The sequence below is a fragment of the Onthophagus taurus genome, chromosome 1 (genome assembly GCF_036711975.1).
Source record: "Onthophagus taurus isolate NC chromosome 1, IU_Otau_3.0, whole genome shotgun sequence".
Lineage (NCBI taxonomy): Eukaryota > Metazoa > Arthropoda > Insecta > Coleoptera > Scarabaeidae > Onthophagus > Onthophagus taurus.
This window is the reverse complement of record NC_091966.1, coordinates 22,857,127-22,882,438: the sequence shown is the minus strand read 5'-3', so window position 1 is coordinate 22,882,438 and position 25,312 is coordinate 22,857,127. Positions and strand designations below refer to the sequence as shown.

Below are 25,312 nucleotides of genomic sequence, written 5' to 3'. Positions count from 1 at the left end.
TATGACCTTTTCAAGTATCATGTTGAAGGGTATGCATGATACAGTATCACCCTGGCGCAACTCATTATTTATTCTGAATCTTGGTGTTGTTTCATTGAGAATTTTTATTGCACTTTCCACCCTCCCTTAGTGTTTGTTCTAGTAGTAGAATTAGGTGTGTAGGTATTTCAAACTCCACCATGGCTCTCATTAAAAATGTCCTGGAGATACTGACATAGGCACTGTCAAAAAGCGATAAACAAATGGCGGGTTTCGAATAAATTCTTTTGTCTTTTCGAGAATATCACTATCATCAATCTACGATTTTTTTTTCGCGTAGGGTTTTATTGTAAGCCAACTTCAACAGGGCAATTGTCCAATTGTAATTGGGACTCAGGAGTCGATCGCTTTTCTTGTGTAATAGGACTATTATGCTAACGTTTCATTCCTCAGGTATTCGTTTAGATATTCATACGTTTGTGACAAGTTCATGAAGCGCCTACATCAGCTTATTCCTTCTTTTCTTTCACCTCCTTCTTTTATTAGTTTCACGGCGTTTTTATCAAATATAGCTGCTCTGTTGATTTCTAGTTTGCTTATTGTTGCTATTATTTCACTATATGTCGACGGTTCTTTTTCTCTGGTTAGTTCGGTAAAACCTTTTCGCTCTATTATTCTTGGTTTGTTCCTAGTTTTCCTTCATACTAAACCATCCATATTTTCAGTATTTCGCCTTGTTCCGTCATAATTCGTCTCTCTTTGTCCCTGCACATTGTTGTCCTAGGTTGAAATTCTTTACTATTTAGAATTTGGTAGAATTTCCTCGTGTGCGACTGTACTCCTAGTTTCTTTCATTCCGTTCCAATTTACCGTTCATAGCCTCTCGCTTTTTCCGTTTATGAGTCCTCTTTTCATCTCCCTCTCCGTGCTATAGGCTTGATTCCTATACAAAACTTTTATTAGCGTTACTTTAATGCATTATTTGTCAAAGCAGTCTATTGAATTGCTCGCTGGTTTGCTTTCAAATTCTCGAGTTCTTCTGCGACCTCACAGATAATATTTCTACATGTGTTCCACTTGCAGCATTTTCGCTGTTTGGTCTATTTCCAAGCTTCCGATTTATGTTTCCGTTGTACGCTGTATGTCTGCTGTGATCTTTGAGGTTCTGTAGGTTCAATTTCTCGATTTTTTTGCTTATTTGATATTCTCAATTCTCGGTCTAACTGTACTCACTACAAGGTAGTGGCCAAAGTTGTGTTAGCAACTCTTCTACTTCTGATCTCTATTATGGGTATTCTAGGGATACCCACATTCCTTTGTAGATGTCCTTGCGCTCAAAGTATGTACTTTCAATGATCATATTAAGGGAGGCCGTCTATGACTAATAGATAGTTATTAGTTTAGTGTCATCAATACTATTGGATTTCGTGTGTAGACTAGACTGTGTTTTCCTGTTATACCTAGGTATTGGTTCTTCTTCTTATTGTAGCGTTATGGTCCCCTGGGATTATCATGGGCAGGCAGATTCTAGTTCTTTGTAAAATGATTCCTTTTCATCCTTCTTCTTTTATTCCGTGGGAGCATGTGCGCATATGAGACTACAATTAATGAATCTTCCTTTCAGCCTCAGCGTTCATAATGCAGGGTTGGGTTGGGTTACCTTGAAATTTCTTATGGGGCTTTTTATTCTATCTATATCTATAAAAATGAATGTTTGTCAGTATGTCCTCCATCTTTAGCAAAGTTGTTGTGCATGAGTCCACGAAGGTTTCTAAGTTGGTACGACCAATTTTCGACAATTCTCGAAATCAAGAAAATGACTCAAAATTAATTGAATATTTGCGTAATGTCTTTCCTTCAAATTTATTTTAGTTGGTGGCGTAGCAACGCGCGCAGGGTACAGCTAGTTCTTTATAAGCAAGCCTATGTCCAGTTCAGATGGACTAAAGCTACAAAAATTGTATGAACTTCTCATCTCTTGTAGGATGATGACGTCGAGTCCATCCAATGCAGGGTTGGGTTGGGTTACCTTGAAATTTCTTATGGGGCTTTTTATTCTATCTATATCTATAAAAATGAATGTTTGTCAGTATGTCCTTTATAGAATCGTAAACTATGCATTTGATCATGTGATGATCTTTAGCAAAGTTGTTGTGCATGAGCCCACGAAGGTTTCTAAGTTGGTACGACCAATTTTCGACAATTCTCGAAATTAAGAAAATGACTCAAAATTAATTGAATATTTGCGTAATGTCTTTCCTTCAAATTTATTTTAGTTGGTGGCGTAGCAACGCGCGCAGGTAGGGTTCGGAATACCAACCGAAAATTGAATACCGGTATTTCGGTATATTTTCAATGTGATACCGGTATTGGAAAAAAATATAAAGATGCTAAAAATCTAGAGGTAAAATAATGAATGAAACGAAATTTGATAATAAATTTATTATAAAAATGTAAAATAAATAAATAATTATTTATTATATATATCAATAAGTCGTAGTGCAAATGCTTAATACAAAATACTTATTTGTAATACGACTTATTAAAATGTGCTCTTCAAATACATAGGTTTTCTAATGTATTATCATATCATTAAGTTTACAACGGATTGTTGTACAAAAACTTTGGACTGATGAGAAAACCTTCTCTGATTCCACGCTTGTTGGAGGAATGGTGATTATGTAGTCATAAATTTTTTGAAGATGACTGCTTCTTCCAAAGTGATACTTTTGGAAATTAGTGGAGCAGATGATAATTTTTCGTTAATAGCGATATTTATTCTTATTCACTTGATGTACTAGTTAAATATTTTTGTTCATGTTATGTACTCGGTAGGTTTTCTTTGTTTTCGCCCGATAGTCTATTTAATAAACTTAGAATTTTTTGTCTTATATTCGTTTTGGTTAATAACGAAAAAAACGAAAGGGTGCATTGCCATTTAAAAAAATCAAGTGTTATTCGTTACTCATTTGTTTTCTGAATTAGAAACAATTGAATACAGTCTTATTATGGCAAATAAAATATTAAACAGCTTTTGTATAAAATGTTTTTTTATAATGTTGATACCTACCAAGATATATACTCTATTCCATACATAATGGGCACTTGTATATTATGGCTTAACTTGATATTTCGATCGAATATATTTTCAAAATTATCGCCACTTTCGGTCTATAGTAGACAACTCTGTTATTTTAATTGGAATGGTATTGTTTTTATTATACATATGTATATTATGATTCGCTCTATAAAAATATATTGACTTCGATAAGGATTGTTGATATTTGATACTTTTAGTTTATGAGTTATTTTAGTTTAAACGCTTTTTAATAAGTAATTGGCATGGTTGCAACTTAGGTATGTATTGTGTCGTTAGTTATATCGGTCTGTGTTATACAGGCCGTTCAAAAATGTAATCATCGTTTTACCATGCTTAATTGCAGAAAATTAGATAATTTTATATAGAGTACCCTATATTTCGTTACTCTATTAGTTAGAGAATTTAGTAGTAGTATAACGTTATACATCCTATTTGCTAAAGTTATTAGGGAATTTATCAAAATCGTACAGAAAATGGCAAAATTCGTTGGTATTCGTTTATTGTTATTTGTTCTTTTGCTTACATGATGGTGAAGAGGCAATGTAAAAGAAATAACTATAGTGGAAACTTTTAATTTATAGTGTTATATATTATTGTAAGGTTTCTTAAAATCGTTATAATTGTAGGCTAGTTACATGATAGTAGACGAAATGCATCAAGAACATCCCGAATTACTAAAAGATCAATATTGGGATGAAGTAGTTCCGAAAGAATTACCATACACAGTAGCTTCTGAACATTACAGAAGGGAAGAACCTAAAGGTTCAGCTGAAAACTATAAAGTTAAAGCGCAAGATGCTTTGTACGCAAATTTAATTGGACCCACACGAAAAGTAGATAATGACATGTATGCTGATTATGTAAGTATCTTTTTTATACATTTTAACTAGTTATATAAAATTTTCAAATTGTTATTTTGTATTCTCAGGAAAGTGTTGACACACCAATAGTTGAAAGGCGAAAAAGTTCGAATTGGTTCACCAGACAGATTTCAAGAACCCGCTTGGGTTCAGTAAGATCGGCGTCGACGGCTTACTCATCGGGAGGCCTTTTCGGTAGGCACAGGGGGAATTCAGTGTACGCAAGTCCTGAGGCAGGGCTTCCGGGTGTACCTCCGCAAAAAACGTCTATTTACGACAAATTAACTGGGAAAAACCAACGACATGCTACAAAAGGTGGGTTCACAATTTAATATCGGTATCTTTTCGCAATTGTTGACAGTCATCTCATTATTGTAATATATTTCGTGATTCATAGTTTTTTAAGTTGCCAGTTTGAACCGCAACCTTGTGGTTTTTATTCGAATTTTTTATCGGAATAAAATGTGATTTATTATTTGGATATTTGTGATTTCAACAGTGGTGAGTTTTCCGCGTGTCATAAATGATTAATGAATTAGGCATGGTGTAATGAAATTATACATAGCTTTGGAAATATTTATGAGTTATTAAATGTTATTGAACGAATTGATGATATTAATGACAATTTTACTCTATTCGTTTGTCGGTAATCCCGTAATTACTGTTTATGATTACTTTTTGGTTATAATTCTACCTCGCCAAAATTATTTTTACTCAAAATTTTTCCATAGAATAATAACATTTTTATGAAACTTTTACTATCTCTTGCTAATCAGGAAGATGGTAAACGTGGCCATAAATAATAATAATAATTTAATAACATGTGTATATACATATGCTTTTCACTTATTTGACATTATGTTTTCGTTATAGTTAAAAGTCGTCCAAGAATTCCAACCCCAGAAGTAACAAAAGACGTTGACAAAGACAATCATCATCGTCTTCCAAACAGCAATACAATCTTGCACAACTCAATGTCTTCTGGTGTAACTTTAACACCGCATCAATTTCAAACAAACTACTTAAACTATCCGGACAGTGATGGTCCTCTAGTCCAAGTAGTTTTATCCCCTATCCAAGAATTGGATAGTAGCAGTTCTGTGAATACAACCCTTTTACCAGGACAACCTGGTACTGCAGCTTTAGCTCAAGCGGTTTTATCTCCAGGTTTAGGACCAGTTCTTACTGGCCCTGTTGGAGTTCCTATTACCGTTCCTCAACTGTCCACATTAGGATTGGCTCAAATTGGAAAAAGTCCTCTTCTAACCAGACATACTTTGGAAAAAAGTAATCCAGCTTTTATACAAGCTTTCGGTCATTCAAAACCGAGTACACCACCAGAAACGCACATTAAATTATTGGAAGTCCAATCAGACGAAGAAGGTGAACAACACGTAAGCAGTAGGAGTAGTAATTCTTCAAAAAAATCCGAGGGATCGAATGTTTCTAAAGAAAGCAAAGAATCCCAAGGATCCACGGCATCTATTTCCTCCAAAAACAGTTTAGAGGTCACAAAAAAAGTATCCAATAATACTTTATCGTCTTTAACACCTCCAAATGGAGATGTACTGAGTGCTTCAAATGCAGTTACTAATACCATTAGCACGACATCTGATGATAGATTAAGGAAAACATCTACTACATCTCAAAGTACCAAGGATAAACGAGAAGTTTATGTCTGATATAAGACAATTAAATGTAATACAAAAAAACAAAATAATTAAATGAATTGATCGTGATAACTGACGTTGCGTGTATAATCGAGTATTGAAAAGCATTGTGATATAATTTTATATTTTAAAGAGATGTGTATATATTTACATATATATATATATATATACACTATTTTTTTAAGGTAAAAGAGCGAACAAACTGGAAAAGTGAATTATTAATGTTTAGCGTCCTTAAAAATATATTTTGTTACTCTCCAAAAGAAAATCGTAGGATAGAACAATCATAGAGAATTTGATAAAAATGATTTTACCTAGAAGAAATATAAACAATATAGCGAATCTCTATGTTATAATAATTTATTATTTAGGTGTATTGTATGATGACCAAAAAAAAAATAAATATGTAGAAGAATATGTAAAATAAGTAAGGAGGCATGTCAATGATATAGAACGTTTTTGAAGAGATTTTATTATATTGCATATTAAGAATGTATATTTTTAAAATAAAGTTTCTAAAAGGTTAAATTTTTTTTATTATATACAGAATTATAAGAAAAAAATGTTATGAATAATAGATGTCGAACAGCATGAAATACAGTCGATTCCGCTTAACTTGTCCCAATTAAGCGGCTCTGCCAAGAAAGCGCAGTACGCATAAAATATATATTTTTAATTAAAATAATAATAACAGAATATAAACACTAAAAAACAATTAAGTATTTATTTTTTTGAAAGTTATTTAGTGCCGTCTGATTTATACAACTTTGCACTTCTAATAATTCTCCACACTTTTATACGCCACTTGGCTAATTCTCCGCACTCGTACTGTAATTATGTTTCTAGCCCACTTGTAATATAAATAACTATTACATACAAAATAAAATAAATAAAGGAAAAATTAGTGTACATCTCCAATCATTCGAGGTACTGCGAGGTATTTGACGATCTCGGATTCTAGATTAATGTTATTAGCTAATTTTCTTAATAAACAACTTTTACATTTTTTTCAAAAATTTTCTGATATGAGGGTACTCAAATTTTATGTTATCGTAAAGAGAAAAAAAATCTCTATCAAATGAGCCTAACGAAAGGCCTAAATTGCCATTTAAAAAACTTCAAGTGTAATTCGTTGCTTATTTGTTTTCTGAAATAAAAACAATTGAATGCTGTCTTATTATGGCAAATAAAATATTAAACAACTTTTGTATAAAATGTTTTTTTATAAAGTTGATACCTACCAAGATATACAGGGGGTGTCCGGTATCTTCCGCATCAGAGCATTATACGATTGTAGGATACATTATTCTGAAGCGATCTTTCTAATAACATTTCTTCGAAATGTTTATAATAACCGCACGGGAACAGTTTAAAGTTATCCGCTTTTGTCCAACAGCGGACGAGTTTGATTCACCGAAAAAGTTTATTTCTCTTCCCGTGACGAATCTATTGGTGAGTACACGTGGGAAACAAGTTATCATCGGCGTAGCAGACCGGCCGAGGGTGGCACCGATTACCTGAGTCTGATTTGCGATCTACTGATTGGACGAAAAACAGTTCGTTTAAACAGTTCCTGTGCGGTTATTATAAACATTTCGAAAAAATTTTATTAGAAAGATCGCTTCAGAATAATGTATCCTACAACCGTATAATGCTCTGATGCGGAAGATACCGGACAACCCGTATACTATATTCCATACATAATGGGCACTCTGTATATTATTTTATAAAATAGTAGTACTTTGTGCTTATTAAATCACTAAACATACAAAATTAACCAAAATTAGATATATCGTCGGACATAACGATATTTTAAGATAAAAGTTCTAAAAAGCTCTCATTCAGATTGATTACTCGCAGTGACTCTTTTTATACATTTGATTAACCCTCAGTCCCGCGCGTTAAGTTTGAAAAATCAAACCCGCCCGTCGGCGTATTTTATTCCACTACTGGTATTCTATTTTTTTTAAGAAGCCGGTTACTGTATTCTTTAATTCTTATTTAGAATGTTATAGTTGTACGTCAAAATAGCTCATATAATAGTTTTACGGAAACGGACGCCGTTAAATATGAAAAACAAATGAACATATCACAATATTATACGAATGAATAAGAAAATCTAAGACAAACAAAAAAAAACAAGAAAAAACTACAAGAGTGTTCTTGTATTTTACTGAAAAAGAGTTCAAATAAATAGAACAAACACATTAACTAACTCATTCGCAAGACACTATAAAATAAAAAAGACATTCTAAAATAGTTAAAAAAAAATTTATATTATGAGTCATCTGATTTATTGGGATCATTACATTTGAGGCAAACTTGTTTTATGATCAGATGCTTCCTGCACATAAATCCACAGCACCCATCATATGTTTTTGTTGTATAATTATTTTTAGCCCTACCACATAATTGGCATCGTCCTTTGATTTTTCTTGAATGTGGCTCTGTTTGCTGCGATGTCGATGGAGTGTCTGTTGGTTCTTGGAGCTTTCCTTTTTGAGAAATATATCCCAGTTATATAATCCGTTCATTATCTTCAATGCCAAATTTATTAGAAAATCTTTTCTAATTTGCGGCTCTGCTTTTGTTTTGTCGCTAAAACTGTACAAAATGTGACCATTTATTCCTGCCATGTTTATTGTTGAAAAAAAACAGAATAAAGTCGACCTCCTGGTTTTTCTAGTTACTATATAGTTTTGAGACATTTGATCATTTGTGCTAACGCCCCCCTTCGTATTGGTAATTAAAATCTACTGGTGGGTAGCTCACCCCCGCGATCAATATGCAGTGAAAATTGTTTACGGATATTTGATGCTAATGTAGTCTAGATGATTGTGTGTAAAGTTTGGTTCGGATCTTCCACCAAATAAGGGCGGTAGGGGTAATTAAAATTTACTGGTGTGTAGTTCACCCCCGCGGTCCCTATGCAAGTGAAAATTGTTTACGGATATTTGATTTTAATGTAGTCTAGATGATTTGTGTAAAGTTTGGTTCGGATCTTCGACCGAATAAGAGCGGTATGGGTAATTAAAATCTACTGGTGGGTAGTTCTCCTCGGTCCCTATGCAAGTGGAATTTCTTTCGATCAATATATTTCTTATCATGTCTAGAAGGCGTATATAAAGTTTGGTTCGCATCTTTGAACCAATAAGGGAGCTGGAGCCAGTTATTTTAATTCAAATTGCTGATTGTACCTTGATATTAGTGATAAATATATTTTAATTTTGTCTAATTACTTTTAATATACTGTAATTAACTTCTTAAGTTGATAATGTAATGTTATTTTGTTCGAAAAAATTGAACCCCCGTGTGTCCGGTATTACGGACGTCTATGGGCGTTCGGGTATCATCGGAAATATTTACTGCTATCTTTTACTGCTGTCTTCACACCGGTTGTTTTTCTTACTATTATTATTGTTTCATTTAAAATTTTGAAACGTCGAGTGAACGAGCGTAAATGCGATAGAACTTTATTCAAAAATTAATTAAAAACAATCAAACATAATAGTAAGAAAAACACTGATTTATACGTCAAAAATATTTCTGACAAAAATTGCAATGACTACTAAGATTTTTTTATTTAAAATTCATTCCAATTTTCGATTAACAACCTTACAGCTTAACAGTTTTTTTTCTCAGAAATTATTAAGTTTTAGAAGAACACCAGAGAGATAAAAAAGTTTTTAAATAGTTTTATCTATCTAAAGTGAAATTTTTCCAATGTAATTATCATCTTCATAAAAGAAGTCTAGGCTTAAATTGAACGGGGGTGGTTACGTTTAGTAATTGAGGACCTTGCAGTAAAAGGGGGCAGATCCAAATTTTTGCCGTTACTTTTTTTTTCACCTACAATTTTAACAAAAATTGCAGCTTTCGTTTGCTGCATGAACGAGACAAATCCGTCGAAAAACAAGCGCGCTAAAACAAAATTTGGATCTGCTACCTTATTCCGTTTGATGCAAGAAAGGAGCAGGTCCGGACCTGCCTCTTTCTTGCAACAAATGAAATTATTGCGTCATTTATAACAAGTCAGTGCACGTTTTGTTCTCGGCCTAAAAGGACGTGCGTTTTATCTATTATTTAATTGTTTTACGTTTAATACGTCAAGTGTGCATAAAATGAGTAACTCTTAACCATTCAGTAGCGGCTCGTCTGATATTTACCAGCCACCTGTCTACAACTCCACTTCAACCAGTTCAGATGATGATGGAAGCCAACTTGGTTTGTCAACATTTCAAAACCAAACTAATGAGGACAAGGATCAAGGTATGAATATTTCGGATGAATTTAATATAAATAATCCATGCCCATCGACGAGTGGCCTAGCCCCGAAAAAAAGAAAATCTGCGAATCCTTCAGAATGGAAACGGAATGTAATTCGGAAGTCTATTGCTACTGGAAAAGGCTATTTAAACTATAAAGGCCGTGAAATAGGCGAAAGAAAAACTGGATCGAATTGTTGTTGCAAGAAGTATAAGTGTTTTGTTCAAATTAATGAAGGAGATAGGAAATTAATATTGGAAAATTTTAATAAATTGGAAGAAGCCTATGTGCAAAACGTATACTTAGGTGGTTTAATTAAAACTGAGAATGTTGTAAGGGAAAGATCTAAAAGTGGTACGGGGAATAAACGGAGCTGTTCACACAAGTATTATATTAAATTAGGAAATAGAAATATACAAGTTTGCAGAAATGGCTTTGCATCTATCCATGGAATATCCAAAAAGCGTGTAGACAATATTGCTAAAGAGTATCGAGACCCTAATGTAACTATACCAGCTAAGTCTAAGCGTGGGAAACATCAAAATAGACCAAATCGTATTCCAAGTGAATGGGTTTCCAAAGTTGATTCTCATATTAGAAGTTTTCCTCGTCGCGAGTCACACTACAGCAGAAATAAAAGCTCTCGTTATTATCTATCTCCAGAGTTGAATATTAAAAGGATGTACGATTTATATTTGAAAAAGCATGAGCCTGGTTTGGAAGCATCTGCTAAGCCTGTAGTATCATTTGATTTTTATTACAGATACTTTAAGCTAAATTTTAAATACAGTTTTGGATCACCTCGCTCAGACACATGCAAGAAGTGCGACATGCTGGATAACAAATTAAAAGATAAGACTTTGGATAGCGATGAAACACAACAAATACAGATAGAGAAGAGTCTCCACCAAACCAAGGCCGACACTTTTTTTGTTGATTTAAAAGAGAAGAGTCAACTTGCTGTTTCTAATGAAGAGTGCGAGGTATTAACATTTGATTATCAGCAGAATATGCCATTGCCCAAAATTCCAGCAGGTGAAGCATTCTATAAACGTCAACTTTGGGCATATAATTTTTGTATACACTCAGCGAAAACAGGAATGGCTCACTTTTATTTATATGACGAAACTGTAGCTAGAAAATCCCCAAAGTAAAAAAACAATTTTCACTTGCATAGGGGCTTTACATTGCTGAATATATTCTTAACACCTGTATTTATTTATTATATTTTAGTATACGATATACAGCATAGTCCGTAACTAATGGGACACAGAGCAACAGTAATTTCCAAGGTAATCACCGTTTACGGGCACATTGTAAAATTTAACTATGCTCAGTCCAAGTACAGTAGAATCTAACAGGACTGCTACATCCATTGTATTTTTGTAGTCCACTACGGGTTGGTTGCCCGCACTCTACGTCACACTATTTGCCACGCCTGGTAACTCTCTGTGTTTTTAGAGGTTATATGATAGACATTAATACGTCTAAAAACATAAAACTTTAAAAATATAATGAATACGTCTAGGATATAACCTCTAATAATACACAGCAAACATAGACCATAACAACAGCTGGGCGTGGAAAATGGTATGACGTAGTGTGCGGGCAGGTTGTCACAAAAATGGATGTAGCAGTCCTGTTAGATTCTACTGTCCTTGGCTCAGTCAACATTAGTTGGCGGTGAAATTGATTTTATTTGGTCAAACACTAGAGATTAAAGGAGTTTTTTAAGGCAGGCAGCGCCATCTGGAAGATAAATCAAAACAAACACCAAATTATTATTTATCGTCTTAAAAAATGATAATGTACCAATTTTCATGTTCATAATGTAAGATAAAACGAAATTATTAAAGAAAAGCGAAAATAAAGTATTAACTTTAACCATCTGTATCTTCGTTATTATTAACAATGGGGTCATACACGATTTCTTTTTTATTATATTTTCTGAAAGTTTATATAAAAATATAGTCCGTTATTTTTTTTTATATTTTCGAACAAAATCATTGTTAAAAAAATTGTTGAAAATTTATATACTCATTTGCGCTTTTAAAATTCCCGCGTTGATCACGTACGTATCAGCTTTGCGTCCCCTGCTCCCCGCTCAAATGCGAGAAAGAGATGAACGTCATTTAGGTTGTATTGAAAAGAGATAGAGTGTTTGTAGGTTATGTGTATTATGTTTTTTTTCATGGATGTAATAGAGACACTCTATTACATCCATGGTTTTGTTTTGACACTGTCACACCGCAAGCGCTATCGAACGGACAATTTAACTTGTTTTAGGCAGGGCGGTTCCTACGTCACAGAAAAGCCGCGAAATTATTGCGTTTGAATATTTGCTATTTTTCACTTCAAATTACGCAAAATATAAAATTGATTAAAATATTTCTTTTACTTTGTGTTCGTGCATATACTTGCATATATGGTTTGACGTAAAAATTTTCTCCAAATTTAATAAGTGTGTATGACCCCATTGGACTAACATAAATTGGGTTAAATCGTAATAATTTAATGTAAAGAATTCACTGTTGCTCTGTGTCCCATTGATAACGGACCAGCCTGTATAAATATAATATTTTACATAAATATTGGCAGCAGATGAATTTTGTTCAATTTTTAAATGTTATTTTTATTTGAAATTTTATCATTAGACGTTAACAGTACAGATTCTAAAACCTTTGCATTCTTTTCCATAAACACAATCACTTGCTGGAATTTCAAATTCAGCATGTTCAGCTTCGAAAGTCGTTTTAGTGGAAGAATTCAATTTATGGAGTAATATATTAGACAGCAAAAAATCTCATTAATCAATGGGGAATTCCCAGGTTCGAAAAATTTCACCGTTTTCATGCAACGTGTCAATGATTGAACGAATACCTGTGCCGGAATCTTCTTTCAGATTAAATGAATTATCCATGTTGCAAAATTAATAATCAAAAAATAAACCATATAAAAACTTCTAACTTGCTTTTATTGAATGTGTAGTCGTACTAGTTTTGAATTACTCCATCATCGGCGACAAAGTCACAGAAGCGACATGTGGAGTGAAATTCATAGAAAAATAAAACATTTAGATCTCTGATGGATAATCAAAATGAAGATGAAAGGCAAATGGCGCCGTTTAAAAATAGCGTGGAATTTTAAAAAAATATCTATAAAGATCCGACCAAAAATTGATGAGGCAACTGGAGAATTCCAGATGAGTAAAACCATGAAAATGATGAACATAAAATTTAAAGGTACCCTCTTTTACCACCTCTAGTTAAACTGGTCGTTAGTCTAACTATCGGATAACGTTTATCTATTAGTTAACTGCGAAACGACTTTTCCTATTTCGATCTAACTAAGGGATAGGCTATCTAGTAGTTAACGTAAAAATCTAGGGGAATATTATAATGACTGTTGGTGACTACGTGTAAAAGAGGTATTACAGGTTTCTATCTCCTTTATTCGTGGGTAATTCTCATAAACCTGTCAGATCTGTTAGTGGCAATTAACGATCACGAAAAAATAAAAACCACAAATCAGGCCGAAAAGCGTATTCGGAGGGCAAATTTTAAACCTGAAGAAATAACACTTTTACTTGACTTGATGGCGGATCATAAAAATGTCCTCAGAATAAAAATAGCCACGTTAGTACGTGGAAAATAACGTTTGGGTTTTGCAAACAACAAGGAAAAGTAAAAGTACAATCAAAATACTAACTAACCTACTATGTATTTATAAAAAATTGATCTGCTTTATATGGTGTAGTGTCCAATAAAGCTGTCCACGATACCTATAATGAGTTATTAAAGAAAAGATTAGAGTTAACATCATTAATGTTAGAAAATGAGAAGGAAAGAGATGGAAGTGATAAAATTGAAAAAAGAAGTGTAGATAAAAAAAATTAAGAAAAGAAAAAGACAGTTAATCTATTTTTTAAATACTTGTTGGCGATATTAATGTTGGCGAGAATAATAATGTACATATTTGTTGTAAATAACGTTTTTTTTTATAATAATAAAGTTTATTTTTATAAGTTCCGAAAATAATTGATAACTACTAATCTTCTATTATTGACCTGAAGCTAATGATTCGCTGATTCCACAAAAGTCAGCTAACCAATAACATGTTGCCTATAGCAAAAAAATCTTAAAGTAAGCAACAATCTATATGAAACAGGGATTGCAGAATTTATAAAAAAAATTAATTATCAATAATTCTTCTATTGATAAAAACTAGGTACTATACATATTGTAATGTTTTTCCAAATGGACCGCAAATAGTCCCTCTTCTTTTGAAAAGAATTATTTTAATGAAAACAACATTACTAAATTTTATAATAATTTGTTTTTTTATTAAATTGAAAAAAATTGAAATATTTAAACAGAATTGTCGAATTATCTCAGGGTTAAGGCAGGTTCTGGTAATACTGTCAAGACAAACATGTGCACAACTTAAGGTGCAATCAAATTGAGATGTTGTCGACAAAATTAACAAAATATACTGATTATATAAACAAATATTCTAAATTAGTTGATTCGAAGTAATATTTATCAACTCAGATATGTTATGGTCTTAAACAACTCGTCAAATATTAAATTAATTAGGAAATTGTAATCGTAATCTCAAAATTTATGTTGAACTTATCAAGAACTTCTCGTATTGAAGGTAAGAAGTCTTTTTCTTTAAAAAATGTATCAACAAAAACAATAAATTATAAAAAAAAATAACTTAGCCAATTTGTTTCTATGGGAACCTTGGAGGTCAAACTCAGAATAATATTTTCTTCGTGACAGGAACAGTTGGATTCAGGATTGAGAACCAATTTTTCTCTTCACTAGTGATGATGGTTTCTACCAGAAACGGAACCAATTGCTTTACTTGATCAGGAGCGAATTTAATCGTTTCTTCGAAATTATTGAACAGGAACGGATATTCTTCTTTAATAGGAACAGGATGAATTGTTTTTTCAAAGTTGAACAGGAACGGATATAGTTTTTAACTCGTTGACACGTTGATTTAATTAATTTTCAGCAGAACAAAAAAAAACGTGTGTGTTTCTTTAGACAACAGGAAGCATACTCTTTTTGTTGATAAATTCCGTTTTTCGGATGTTAAATTTCCAAATAACCTCTCCTGATTGGTTAAATTTATGGATTTGGAATTTGTGTCCTAGTTTTTTCAATGCAGCCAACTTTGACATTTGAAATGTCTCTAATTCAATTTGTCAAATTATTATTTAAATTTTTAAAATTATTTATAATTATGCGTGATATTTCGTAATTTTGATGCTCTTTTAAAACAATTTTCAAATATCCATTCATTTTCTTCTGATCTCAACGATAAATTTTCCAATATGTTCAAATTAATTTTGTAAATTTTCATCCAAATTTCATTATTCCATACAAATATTAATTATTTTCTTTGTTAACCAAGTTAAGTTTATCGTTCTAAATAGGTTTGATCCGGATAAATAAAGATTTAAAAAATTTAAATTGAGGTTATCTAATATCGAATCTTTAAAATTACTTCGCATCGACTTTACAAGTGATAGTTTAGGATTAGAACATTAAAGAACAATAAAATGTACCGAAATTCACTAGCGTATAGTATCTAACATTATTTTATAATTGTTTAAAAAAAACTCTTCTACGATCAATACGATAATCAAACAAGACTAAACTACTGGTAAACGGTTATTATTACAATATATAATACCTTCTCGTCCGTGGTTTGATGTCATTATCAATTTGTGCTAAAATGTGGTGAAAGCACACATTCATCAGTTTGATGGCGGACGTGGTCTATTCTGTCTTTTATTACGCGTCCACCCCGAATGGGAAATAGATAATTAATTTTCTCCAAGATTTCTTTGTCATTAATTTCAAACCTTTCGAAATCCATGATTTTTATTCTATCGCTGTGTAACACTGTTATAACACGACAATAACACCGTTTTAATCACTATTATGGAGTTTTGAGCGAACGTAAGCGTTTATTATGACTTTAGGTTACATTTATCTTACGCTATCTGGTTAAAAATACCTTGAACCAAGTTTATCAATGAGGTAAATATTTAACCCGACCCCCAAACCGATAGTTAAGTATAGACCGAAAATAACTATTAGTTAGCGCTATCAACAAGGTAAATATGGTGGTAAAAGCCGATTTTTGCGCTAACCATTAGTTAAAGTTAACAACCACTTTAACTAGAGGTGGTAAAAGTGGACCTAAATCGAGTTAAATGAAAAATCCGATGCTAAAATAGCGTAACCAGTTTCAGGTTCTCCAGATGTCCTACAAGAGACAGAAACAACGTGGAAGAAAGCAAAAAACGCGGGTTAAAAATCGAAAATTGTAATAAAAAGGCATAAAAACGCAAGGAAAAAAAGGGGGAATAAAGATATTTTATAATTTGTTTATGAATTAACAACTCCGGAAAACATCCGACTTGAAGGATTATTAATGTGTACGCGGCAAAAGTCCGGGACAATTGAGGTGTGGTTCTTGATTATTTATAGAAATAAATTAATAAATTTAAAACTCTTAATAAGAATAACAGAAATAATAAAAGAAATCAAAGAAATATATAAAACGGCTTTCCTTAACGTTCTTTTTTGCAGACAATCGCATTTATACACTGTAAAAATGACGTAGAAAAGGTGGAATAAAATTCGAATATTAACCCAGCGCGGTCGAACATTCATGTAAACGAGTTCATATGATGTGATCTGAAATTCAATAATATGATACAAAAAATTATTATGCAAAAAGAGTGTTAGGCTCCATATTAAAACATACATGTTGGATTTAATCGAAGGATCCGTTTTGAAAAGGTTCCTTGCTTCGATGAAACCTTCTTGGTTTATTTTACATGCTATGTATTAAAGCAGATTAGCAGCGTAGGATGATCGCTTCCAAGGTGAGTGAACTTTATCAAGAGTTCGTTTTATTCGATAACAATTACATTATATTATGTGTTTTACAACAACGCTTAACTGTGTTTACATTATTAATACCAACATTTTGTAATTATGTAGACGTATGGAACTTCAAAAATTTATTTTTATCGATTTTTTTATAATTTTACGTTTCCTCTTCAATATATTTTTCATTAGTAACCGCACCAAGTTGAATAATAACATCGATTAACATAAAAACTCCGGTTAATATACAAAACGTCCCAATCAATTTATTATTGCTCAAATCATCGTCCTTACTTAAAGGAATCCAAAGTCTACCAGTTTGCTCTACGGATTCTCTGTAGAGAGCCGACTTCCTAGTAGCAAACAGTGCAAAGAATCCACCAATAGCGTTAAATACAAATCCCATAAAAAGCAAACATATCTCTATACCTTCAACTGGGGGTTCTGTTAATCTTGAGATTAGAAAAACCAAAGAAATTGTACCAAACCCTAAACAACCCACGATAATTACATCTCTGCGCTCTTCTTCGTAACAAATCTTCGTTGAAGTGATGTAAATGATCAGAACTGATATTAAAGAGAAGACCTGCAATTATGATTTAACATCAAATTATGTCATTTAAAATTAATGATAAATGTTGGGCCAAATTATAAATTAATATATTATAAGTTTACACAGATACTGCATTGCGAACTCCATTAACATCGCAATTTTTCAAAAATGTGTACATTTAAAAGTAGGGCTATACAAAATCTGCTTTGTTTTAATGTACATTTAACTTACCACTTGGCATAATTTATTGATACACATTAAAGTTAGCGTGTTACCACAAATCAGCATTTACTTTTACTGTAATTAGTAAAATTAGTAAATTTTAATAATTTAATGTAGTTAGGTTAATGCTTTTAAAATAAAAAATAAAGGCGTTAATATTGACACGCTATAGCATTTGACATTGTGATTTGACGGTACTCACTATTTTTTGAATTAACCATTTTAACAGTAATAAAAATACAAAAGTATATGCGAATTTGGATCTAAGCAAGCAAATGTTGTTTTTAAGGCAATTTGGGGAGCTAAATCTGAATTTTCAATCAATCCAGTTGGCATCCCAGTCATGACACTTAATTAACAGTAAGAGATTTAATTAATATTAATTGTCATTTGAATTGATGTTCATTGTATTTTGTATTAGTCTAGATCATAAGAATTCCGTCGTAGATTATGTTTATATTGCATGAGCAATGGGAATGACCCTGGATTAATTTCTGATAAGTCAATAAGTTCTTCACTTGCTTTTAGTGATAATCCAGTTGGCAAGTTGTCTTGAAATGGATTACAAATCCAGCTCATTGTATCGAACTTCTTCATCTCTTCCCCAAAATAGAAGTCAAAGTTATTTTTCAACTCCATTAAATGGGTGGAAATGGCAGCCACTACATTGATATCAGGCTATATTTCGCTCTCTATGATAAATGATTGAAACTTTTCAAAACAATCATATTTACTTTTTTCGATGCATCTCTTCCACAAGACAAGCTTTTTTATGAACGCTCGAATTTTATCGTAAATTGTAAAAATGTCGGATCCCTCTGATCCTTGCTGATACAAATTAAGTTCGTTTAACTTTGAGAAAATATCCGCCAAGTATGTTAGCTCGAGAATAAATTCTTTGTTCAGGAAAGATTCAAGATATTGATTTTTTCTTACCAAGTAAACTGCGACTTTATTCCGTAATTCCACTAATCTTGCAATGCACTAATCTTTTATATAATCAGGCAATGATTTTGCAACCAGTGCTTCTCTATGCAGGCTACAGTGAGTCCACGAAGCATTGGGATTTCTCACTGCTATTGTCTGCTTCTTCACATTGCTATTTTTGCCACACATAGCTCGAGCTTCGTCAGTACACACGCCAACACAGTTCTTCCAATCCAAGCCTATTCTCTTTAAATAAGAATCAATTTCTTTGAAAATTTCATCGGCCGTTCCACGACTAATTGGTTTGCAAAATCAAGATGTCTTCATGCTCGGCATTTTGTCATATATAACGCACGAAAACAAGTAACTGAGATAGGCCTTGCACATCGGTAGACTCATCCAGTTGTAGCGTAAAATACTTACTACTGACTACTCTACGAATTAATTCATCCTCTGTCCATTGGAACATCTCGTCAATTCTTCGTGCAACGGAATTGTTGAAAAGTGGTATACGTTGGATTTCCTTTAGTTCTTTTTCTCCAAACATCACTCCAACAGCATCTTTAATCGATGGCAATACTAAATTCTCGCCAATGGTATGAGGCATAAGTAGCCACCGGCTTATTTTTTAAATGGGAGTGCTTCGTTTCCATATGACGTGATAACTTACTCGGACGCATGCTTTCATTCGCCAATATTTCGCAGCAAATAACGCATTGATGACGAGGATCCATTGTACTCGAGATCATATTTTCTCACAATTTTTCGACGTTTTGGTTCATGTGAATTCGTAGAGGAAGCCTCGTCAGGCTCAGTATCGTCTTTTTCATCGTTTGTGCACTATTTGTTGGCCCCTTTAACCACTTGTCCATTATTATAATTTAACACAGTTATGGAAGTTAGAGACAATAAGGTCTTATTCTAGGAAGCACTTCACGAATTGCCGAACACAACAACTAAGCACAAAGGTATCACGCAATAAACGCAAAATGAATTTAAAAATCTTTAGTTTAGTACTTAACTAAACTCAAATCAGAGAATGAAACATTAAAACTGCTAGGCAGTTAGTTCTTTTTAGTGTAGATTGTGAGTAATTTGAATAGAGGGGATTAACCGGCTGTTATTACCAACCAATTTTTTTATTAGAACTAGTATTTATTAGAAGGTTGGTAGTAAAATTAGTTCCTAACAGTTTCATTTTCCAGCTAATATCGGACTGCTACCCACACTTTGGGAAACAGTGCCCTAGACTATTGTCATAATACCAACTACGCATTTTGATGAAAAAGTTCTTTTTATTTTGATAGAACTATATCGCGAATCAAATCTATCAGATCGGGTTATAAAATTAAATGATGTTCTTCTATAGCGAAATCGTTATCACTAGTTGGCGGTAATGAGTGGAAGTCTTCAAGACATTTGCCCTACATGTTAGCTTGCTTGCATTTTTACGGGCAAAAATGATCACACAAAGCTACCACCTCCACGATATTTCGGATCATTACTTAGCAACTTGTAGCAACACATCAAGTAGCAACTCGTTATGAAACAATAATCTCGGCATCTAATCCACAAAATATGTATCTTCTTTTAGACACAGATGCCCTTAGAATTGCTTGCTTATTGCCAATTGTTTTATGTTCAAGGATGCAGATATTTTTAGTACATATTTTGACACTATACTGATGGCTTTTATTGTGTATACATTGTTTAAAGGTAAGGTAGTCCAAGGTAGTTGGTTTATCAATACATATTGATTCTTGTGGAATAAGAAATTGATCAACTAAATCAAATATGTTATTATACAAACCTTAAAGAGTCGTACGACCGGGATCAAAAAACTTGATCCATTCTTATATCAACGGAGAGGAACTTAATTGAAACGAATATATTAATATGTTTAGCCATAATAATTGCTGAAAAGGAAGCAGAGAGTATGTATGAAAGAGTGGTTTCAGAAAAGATCTCTTTTAACCACGCAATTTTCCGCAAAGAACTTAAGTAATGTGCAAAATAGATTATGAATTTTTTTTACGAATGGACCTCACTGCATTTGGTGAATTATTGGTTATGGTAACACCACGTATCCAAAAACAAAATACTACATTGAGAAACGTAATATCATCCGAACAAAAAATATTTTCTGCCTTACCACCTATCTATGGACTTACTTATGAGGGTTTAAGGTTTGAAACAGCGATAGCTAATCCTACTCTAAAATAAAGGTTATACACTATAAAGGTTAACATAAAATAACACAAATACAGTTTACACAGCTATCTTCAACAGTTTATTCAGTTATAGCGATGTGAGACTCCAGGTTCATTGTGTGATTATATTTAGGAATGAAAATCTTGGGAAAATTGTCAAAAAAGGAAATTCCACAATGATATTTTTTATTAGTGAATATGTACTACAATTGTTTCGCTCTACTAAAGCGTCCTCAGGTACAACTATAATAAATTTTATTGGTGTTAAAAGTTTTTCTTACCGTCAAGTTAACAAGGGATGATCATAAAGAACTAGTAAAAAATGTACATCATGTGGAAAAAATCATAAAATCGAAAACTATATTTCAAATACGATACATTTAAATTTGCACCCAGATTTACCAATCTAAGTGATTTTAATTTTTCGGATTTAGAAATTCAAAGCTATAGCTTTAGAATCTCAATTGTATCGAGAACCATTCTTTAACAATTTCATGATCAATAGCTATAAAGACATCTTTGAGGACAACAAGCCCCAGAAACATAACATGAACAATAACGTTCCTAAACTTAAAGCCATTCACAACTTAAAAAAGAAAATAGAAAACAACAATTTAATAGTGATAAGAATGCGACTTGTTGTTCTCAATAAAGCTTTGTGTATAGAAAAGACACTGTTATTTTTCCAACAGAATGGTATTGTTAACATTAATATAAATCCAAAAATTACTTATAACAATCAGCTAAAAAAGTCTTAAACAACTGCAGAAGGATTCTTCTGAGGTTTGATATTGATGTTAAATTTAGTAATCAAATGAATCCCCTTGCTCTAACCTTAAAGAGTTTGATTAAACTTCATAAAGTTGATCACAGCATAAGACCAATTATTAGCAACATTAACACTCCTCCAGAGAAAATTTTTAAACAAATACAAAAATTTCTTTATGATACCTTCAGTAAACAATTCAAACACAATGTTAAAAATTTACTTGATCTAATAGAAAACCTTAAAAATGTTCAAATTAATAATAATTTCATACTTATCTCCTTCGACATTAATAATCTTTATTCTAATGTACCTATTAAAGATCCCTTGAGTATCATTGAGACCCACCTCTGTAATAATATACAAAATTTTCCCAATATCACGACATTTTATATTTGATTTCTGTGAACAGAACTTCTTTACCTTTGATAATAAATTCTATGGTATGAACGACGGATTGCTTATGGGATCACCAATTTCAGGGATTATTGCCGATATTTTCGTTAACAATTTCGAGGCTACTCTGTTCTCCGAAAAATACTACTTTATAACTAAACACAACACATTTTACAAAAGATATGTCGATGATATCCTTTTGGTTTTTGACGGGAAAAAAAGCTCAACTTGTTGCCCTTAATAATATCATCAATAACATTAACAATTTAGAATTTACTAACGAAATGGAAAACAATATGAGCATTAATTTTCTTGATTTAAAAATTACTAGAGTGCCTACGGAGAGTAGAGTAGCCTTCGATATATGAAATCGGACAATTATAGAGGTGAGCCTCAGTAACAGCTATTCAGTTAAGGAGATGCAGGGTCTCTTTTACCGTATTCATCAAAACCACATTAACAATCTTATCTATTCCAAAGTTTCCAAACAACCTTATTACATTTCTTTACCCTATCAACCTCACCTACAGGAGTCTCTCGCTGATAAATTAAGGAATCTGAATGTTACCCCGGTCCCCGGTATTTACCACCGGTTGTAAACAGGGACAAATTTTAACTAATAATAGGCACAAATTCTCTGGCATTTATAGACTGAAGTGTGGGAGCTGTGATAAATTTTATATTGGCCAAACGGGGCGTAGTATAGAGACTACATTCAAAGAACACTTAACCAAAACTTCTACATCATTCAATAAACATTTAAAAGAAACTAGTTACAATTCTAACATTTCCGAAATAAAACTACTTAAACAACTTAAAAAAAATAAAAAAAATGGATCTTTATGAAGAATACTATATTAACTATTACAATAAAGAAACACCTAACCTCATTCTTAACGAAATCACATAATTTTACAATAACAGACTATTTCCGAAAATTTTATTTTATTTTTTAAATTTGCCGCTTTTACTGGTTCGTTACATACTTCACAGTCAATGTCTTCGTTACACTTTTCTCTCCTTTTCTATTGTTAAAGCCAGTATATATTATTGAACTAATTGAAGATTATTCGAACTTTAAACAAGAAGATTTTGATAATGATTTGCGTTCCTTCCATTGATTGCAGGCATGTAATGTATCAGTTGACTGACATTAACGATAAATTAAATTTTTTCAATACACATTTACTTTATGTATTTGATACACATGTGCCAGAGAAGATTATTAAAATCTCGCGACCTAGTGCTGCTTGGCTAACTCCGGTTGTTAGGACTATGATGCATTTAAGGGATAAAGTATTGAATCGTTAGAAAAATACTACGGCACAAGAACATTGGGAATACTACAAGTCGCTAAGGAATTATGTTACATCCGCGGTACGTAGGGAACAGGGGGTTTACAGGAATACTATTTTTCAAAATAAAAATACTCGCGATTTATGGAAAACATATAATAAGTTGGGCATTGGGCGTAAGCATAGACCTTCTGTTCCTGAACGTTTGTGTGATGTAGATGAATTCAATAATTATTTCCTGAGCAATTCAAATAATAACATCGATCATGATTTATTGCAATATTATAACAACACTACGTTACGAAATTTTAAAGAATTGTTTGCTTTTCATACTGTAACACCGAGTGAAGTTTCTAAAGTTATATCATGTATTCACTCCAATCCCGTTGGAAGCAATCTTCTTGGCATAAATACAATAAAAATGTCGTATCCATTCATATTACATAGATTACGCATATCATTAATACATGTCTCTTGGAAGCCGTTTTCCCTGACTGTTGGAAGATTTCTATAGTCACTCCATTGCCGAAAGTTAACTCTCCTAAGTGCTATACTGATTTTAGACCTATAAGTATTTTACCTGCTCTTTCTAAAACACTAGAAAAAATAGTTTGTTCTCAGTTGCGTGAACACCTATTGCTTTATGACATCATACCTGATAATCAGTCAGGGTTTAGACCGGGTCATAGTTGTAATACTGTACTAATGGATGTTGTGGACGGTGTGTTGCGGAATGTCGACAAAGGAAATATGCATGCAATGATATTATTAGATTATTCCAAAGCATTCGATATGATAAATCATCATTTGTTGTTAAGCATTATGCACTACATTGGTCTCGGTCAGACGGTAATTGATTTTCTTAAACATTATCTTCTGAACAGAAAACAACATACGAAAGTTAAAGGCTTATTATCTAAACCAGAATTTGTCTCTAAAGGAGTTCCTCAGGGCAGTATATGTGGTCCTTTGTTATTCATCATTTATACTAGTATGTTTTACAGGGGCTTGAAACATTGTGAATATCATGCTTATGCTGATGATACTCAGTTATTAATATCATTTCCACACGCCGAGACTAATGTTGCTGCTGTCAAAATAAATTCTGATGTGCAATCACTTGTTGACACTTCTGAGGCGGATGGCTTAAAAGTAAACTCCAGCAAATCTAATATGATAGTATTTGGTAACAGAAATCATAGGACATTTGTTAATAACAATCTTAAAATTTGTGTAAATAATCAAGAACTACAACACGTACGCACTGTGAAAATTTTGGGTTTGTTAATAGATGAAGATTTAAAATTTGATTCACATTTAAATAAGTTACTACAGAAATCATATTGCGTATTAAAATCCCTTTATCCATATCGGCATGTATTAAATGAGAACAGTAAAAGATTACTGACTGATTCTTTGATTTTATCCAATTTTTATCACTGTGACTCGGTCTATGGTGCTTGCATAACTGAGGACAATCGAAGACGGGTGCAGTATGTCCAAAATGGGTGCTTAAGACTAATTTATGGAATTCGAAAGTACTGCAGAATTTCACATAAGTTAAAAGAATGTGGGTGGCTAAATATGTATAACAGGATCATTTTTCACAGGGTAGTGAAAGAGTAGTTTATTTTAAAATTTTAAATAAAAAAAACACCTGTTTATCTGAGCAAGAAGATATCGTATCGTACTGACATCCACAATATCAATATTCGTCGAAAAGATGCACTTACAGTTCGTTGTCACGCGTCCGCTTCATTTCGGAATTCTTTCTCTTATTGTGTGACAAACTTTTGGAATACCCTTCCTCGTTCATTAAAAATATTGATCCTGTCGAGTTTTAAATATAAATACAAGCGATATCTCTGTGAGCGGCAGATGGAATCAAGTTAGGTTTTCTAGAGTACAATTTTAATTTTTATTTGCTTTATTTGTTATTCATGCATTCAATTTTAGTTTTTTGTATTTGATGTCTTGTGCGCTGTATTCATTTTCACTACTTACTTAGAAGCAATATGTTGTGTTCATGGGGACTGGGGGAAGAGCAGACCTAACTACTTTGTGGTGTTGTCTGACCCAGCCACCTGTTAGCCTTTGCAATTTTGTTGTAATTTTGTTTTTGTAACTTTATACTTATTTTTTATTATTATTACG

At 32.5% G+C, this 25,312-nt stretch overlaps 1 protein-coding gene and 1 long non-coding RNA gene across 2 annotated transcripts in view; one reads left to right on the top strand and one right to left on the bottom strand.

Annotated features, from left to right (window-relative positions):
* The window catches only part of LOC111429454 (bestrophin 2), a 60,587-nt gene extending 54,880 nt beyond the window's left edge, over window positions 1–5,707 (top strand). The window contains exons 7-9 of the mRNA XM_023065363.2: window positions 3,706–3,939; window positions 4,008–4,254; window positions 4,813–5,707. Coding sequence (XP_022921131.2) covers window positions 3,706–3,939; window positions 4,008–4,254; window positions 4,813–5,621 — 1,290 coding nt within the window. The 3' untranslated portion in view covers window positions 5,622–5,707. The remainder of the gene's footprint in view (window positions 1–3,705; window positions 3,940–4,007; window positions 4,255–4,812) is intronic.
* Window positions 5,708–16,477: 10,770 nt separating this feature from the next.
* Window positions 16,478–17,744, bottom strand: LOC111429441 (uncharacterized). The gene is made up of 3 exons (XR_011641802.1): window positions 17,574–17,744; window positions 16,665–17,375; window positions 16,478–16,594 (listed from the first exon to the last, which is right to left on the bottom strand). It is a non-coding gene; the product is annotated as an uncharacterized lncRNA (long non-coding RNA).
* Window positions 17,745–25,312: the final 7,568 nt, after the last annotated feature.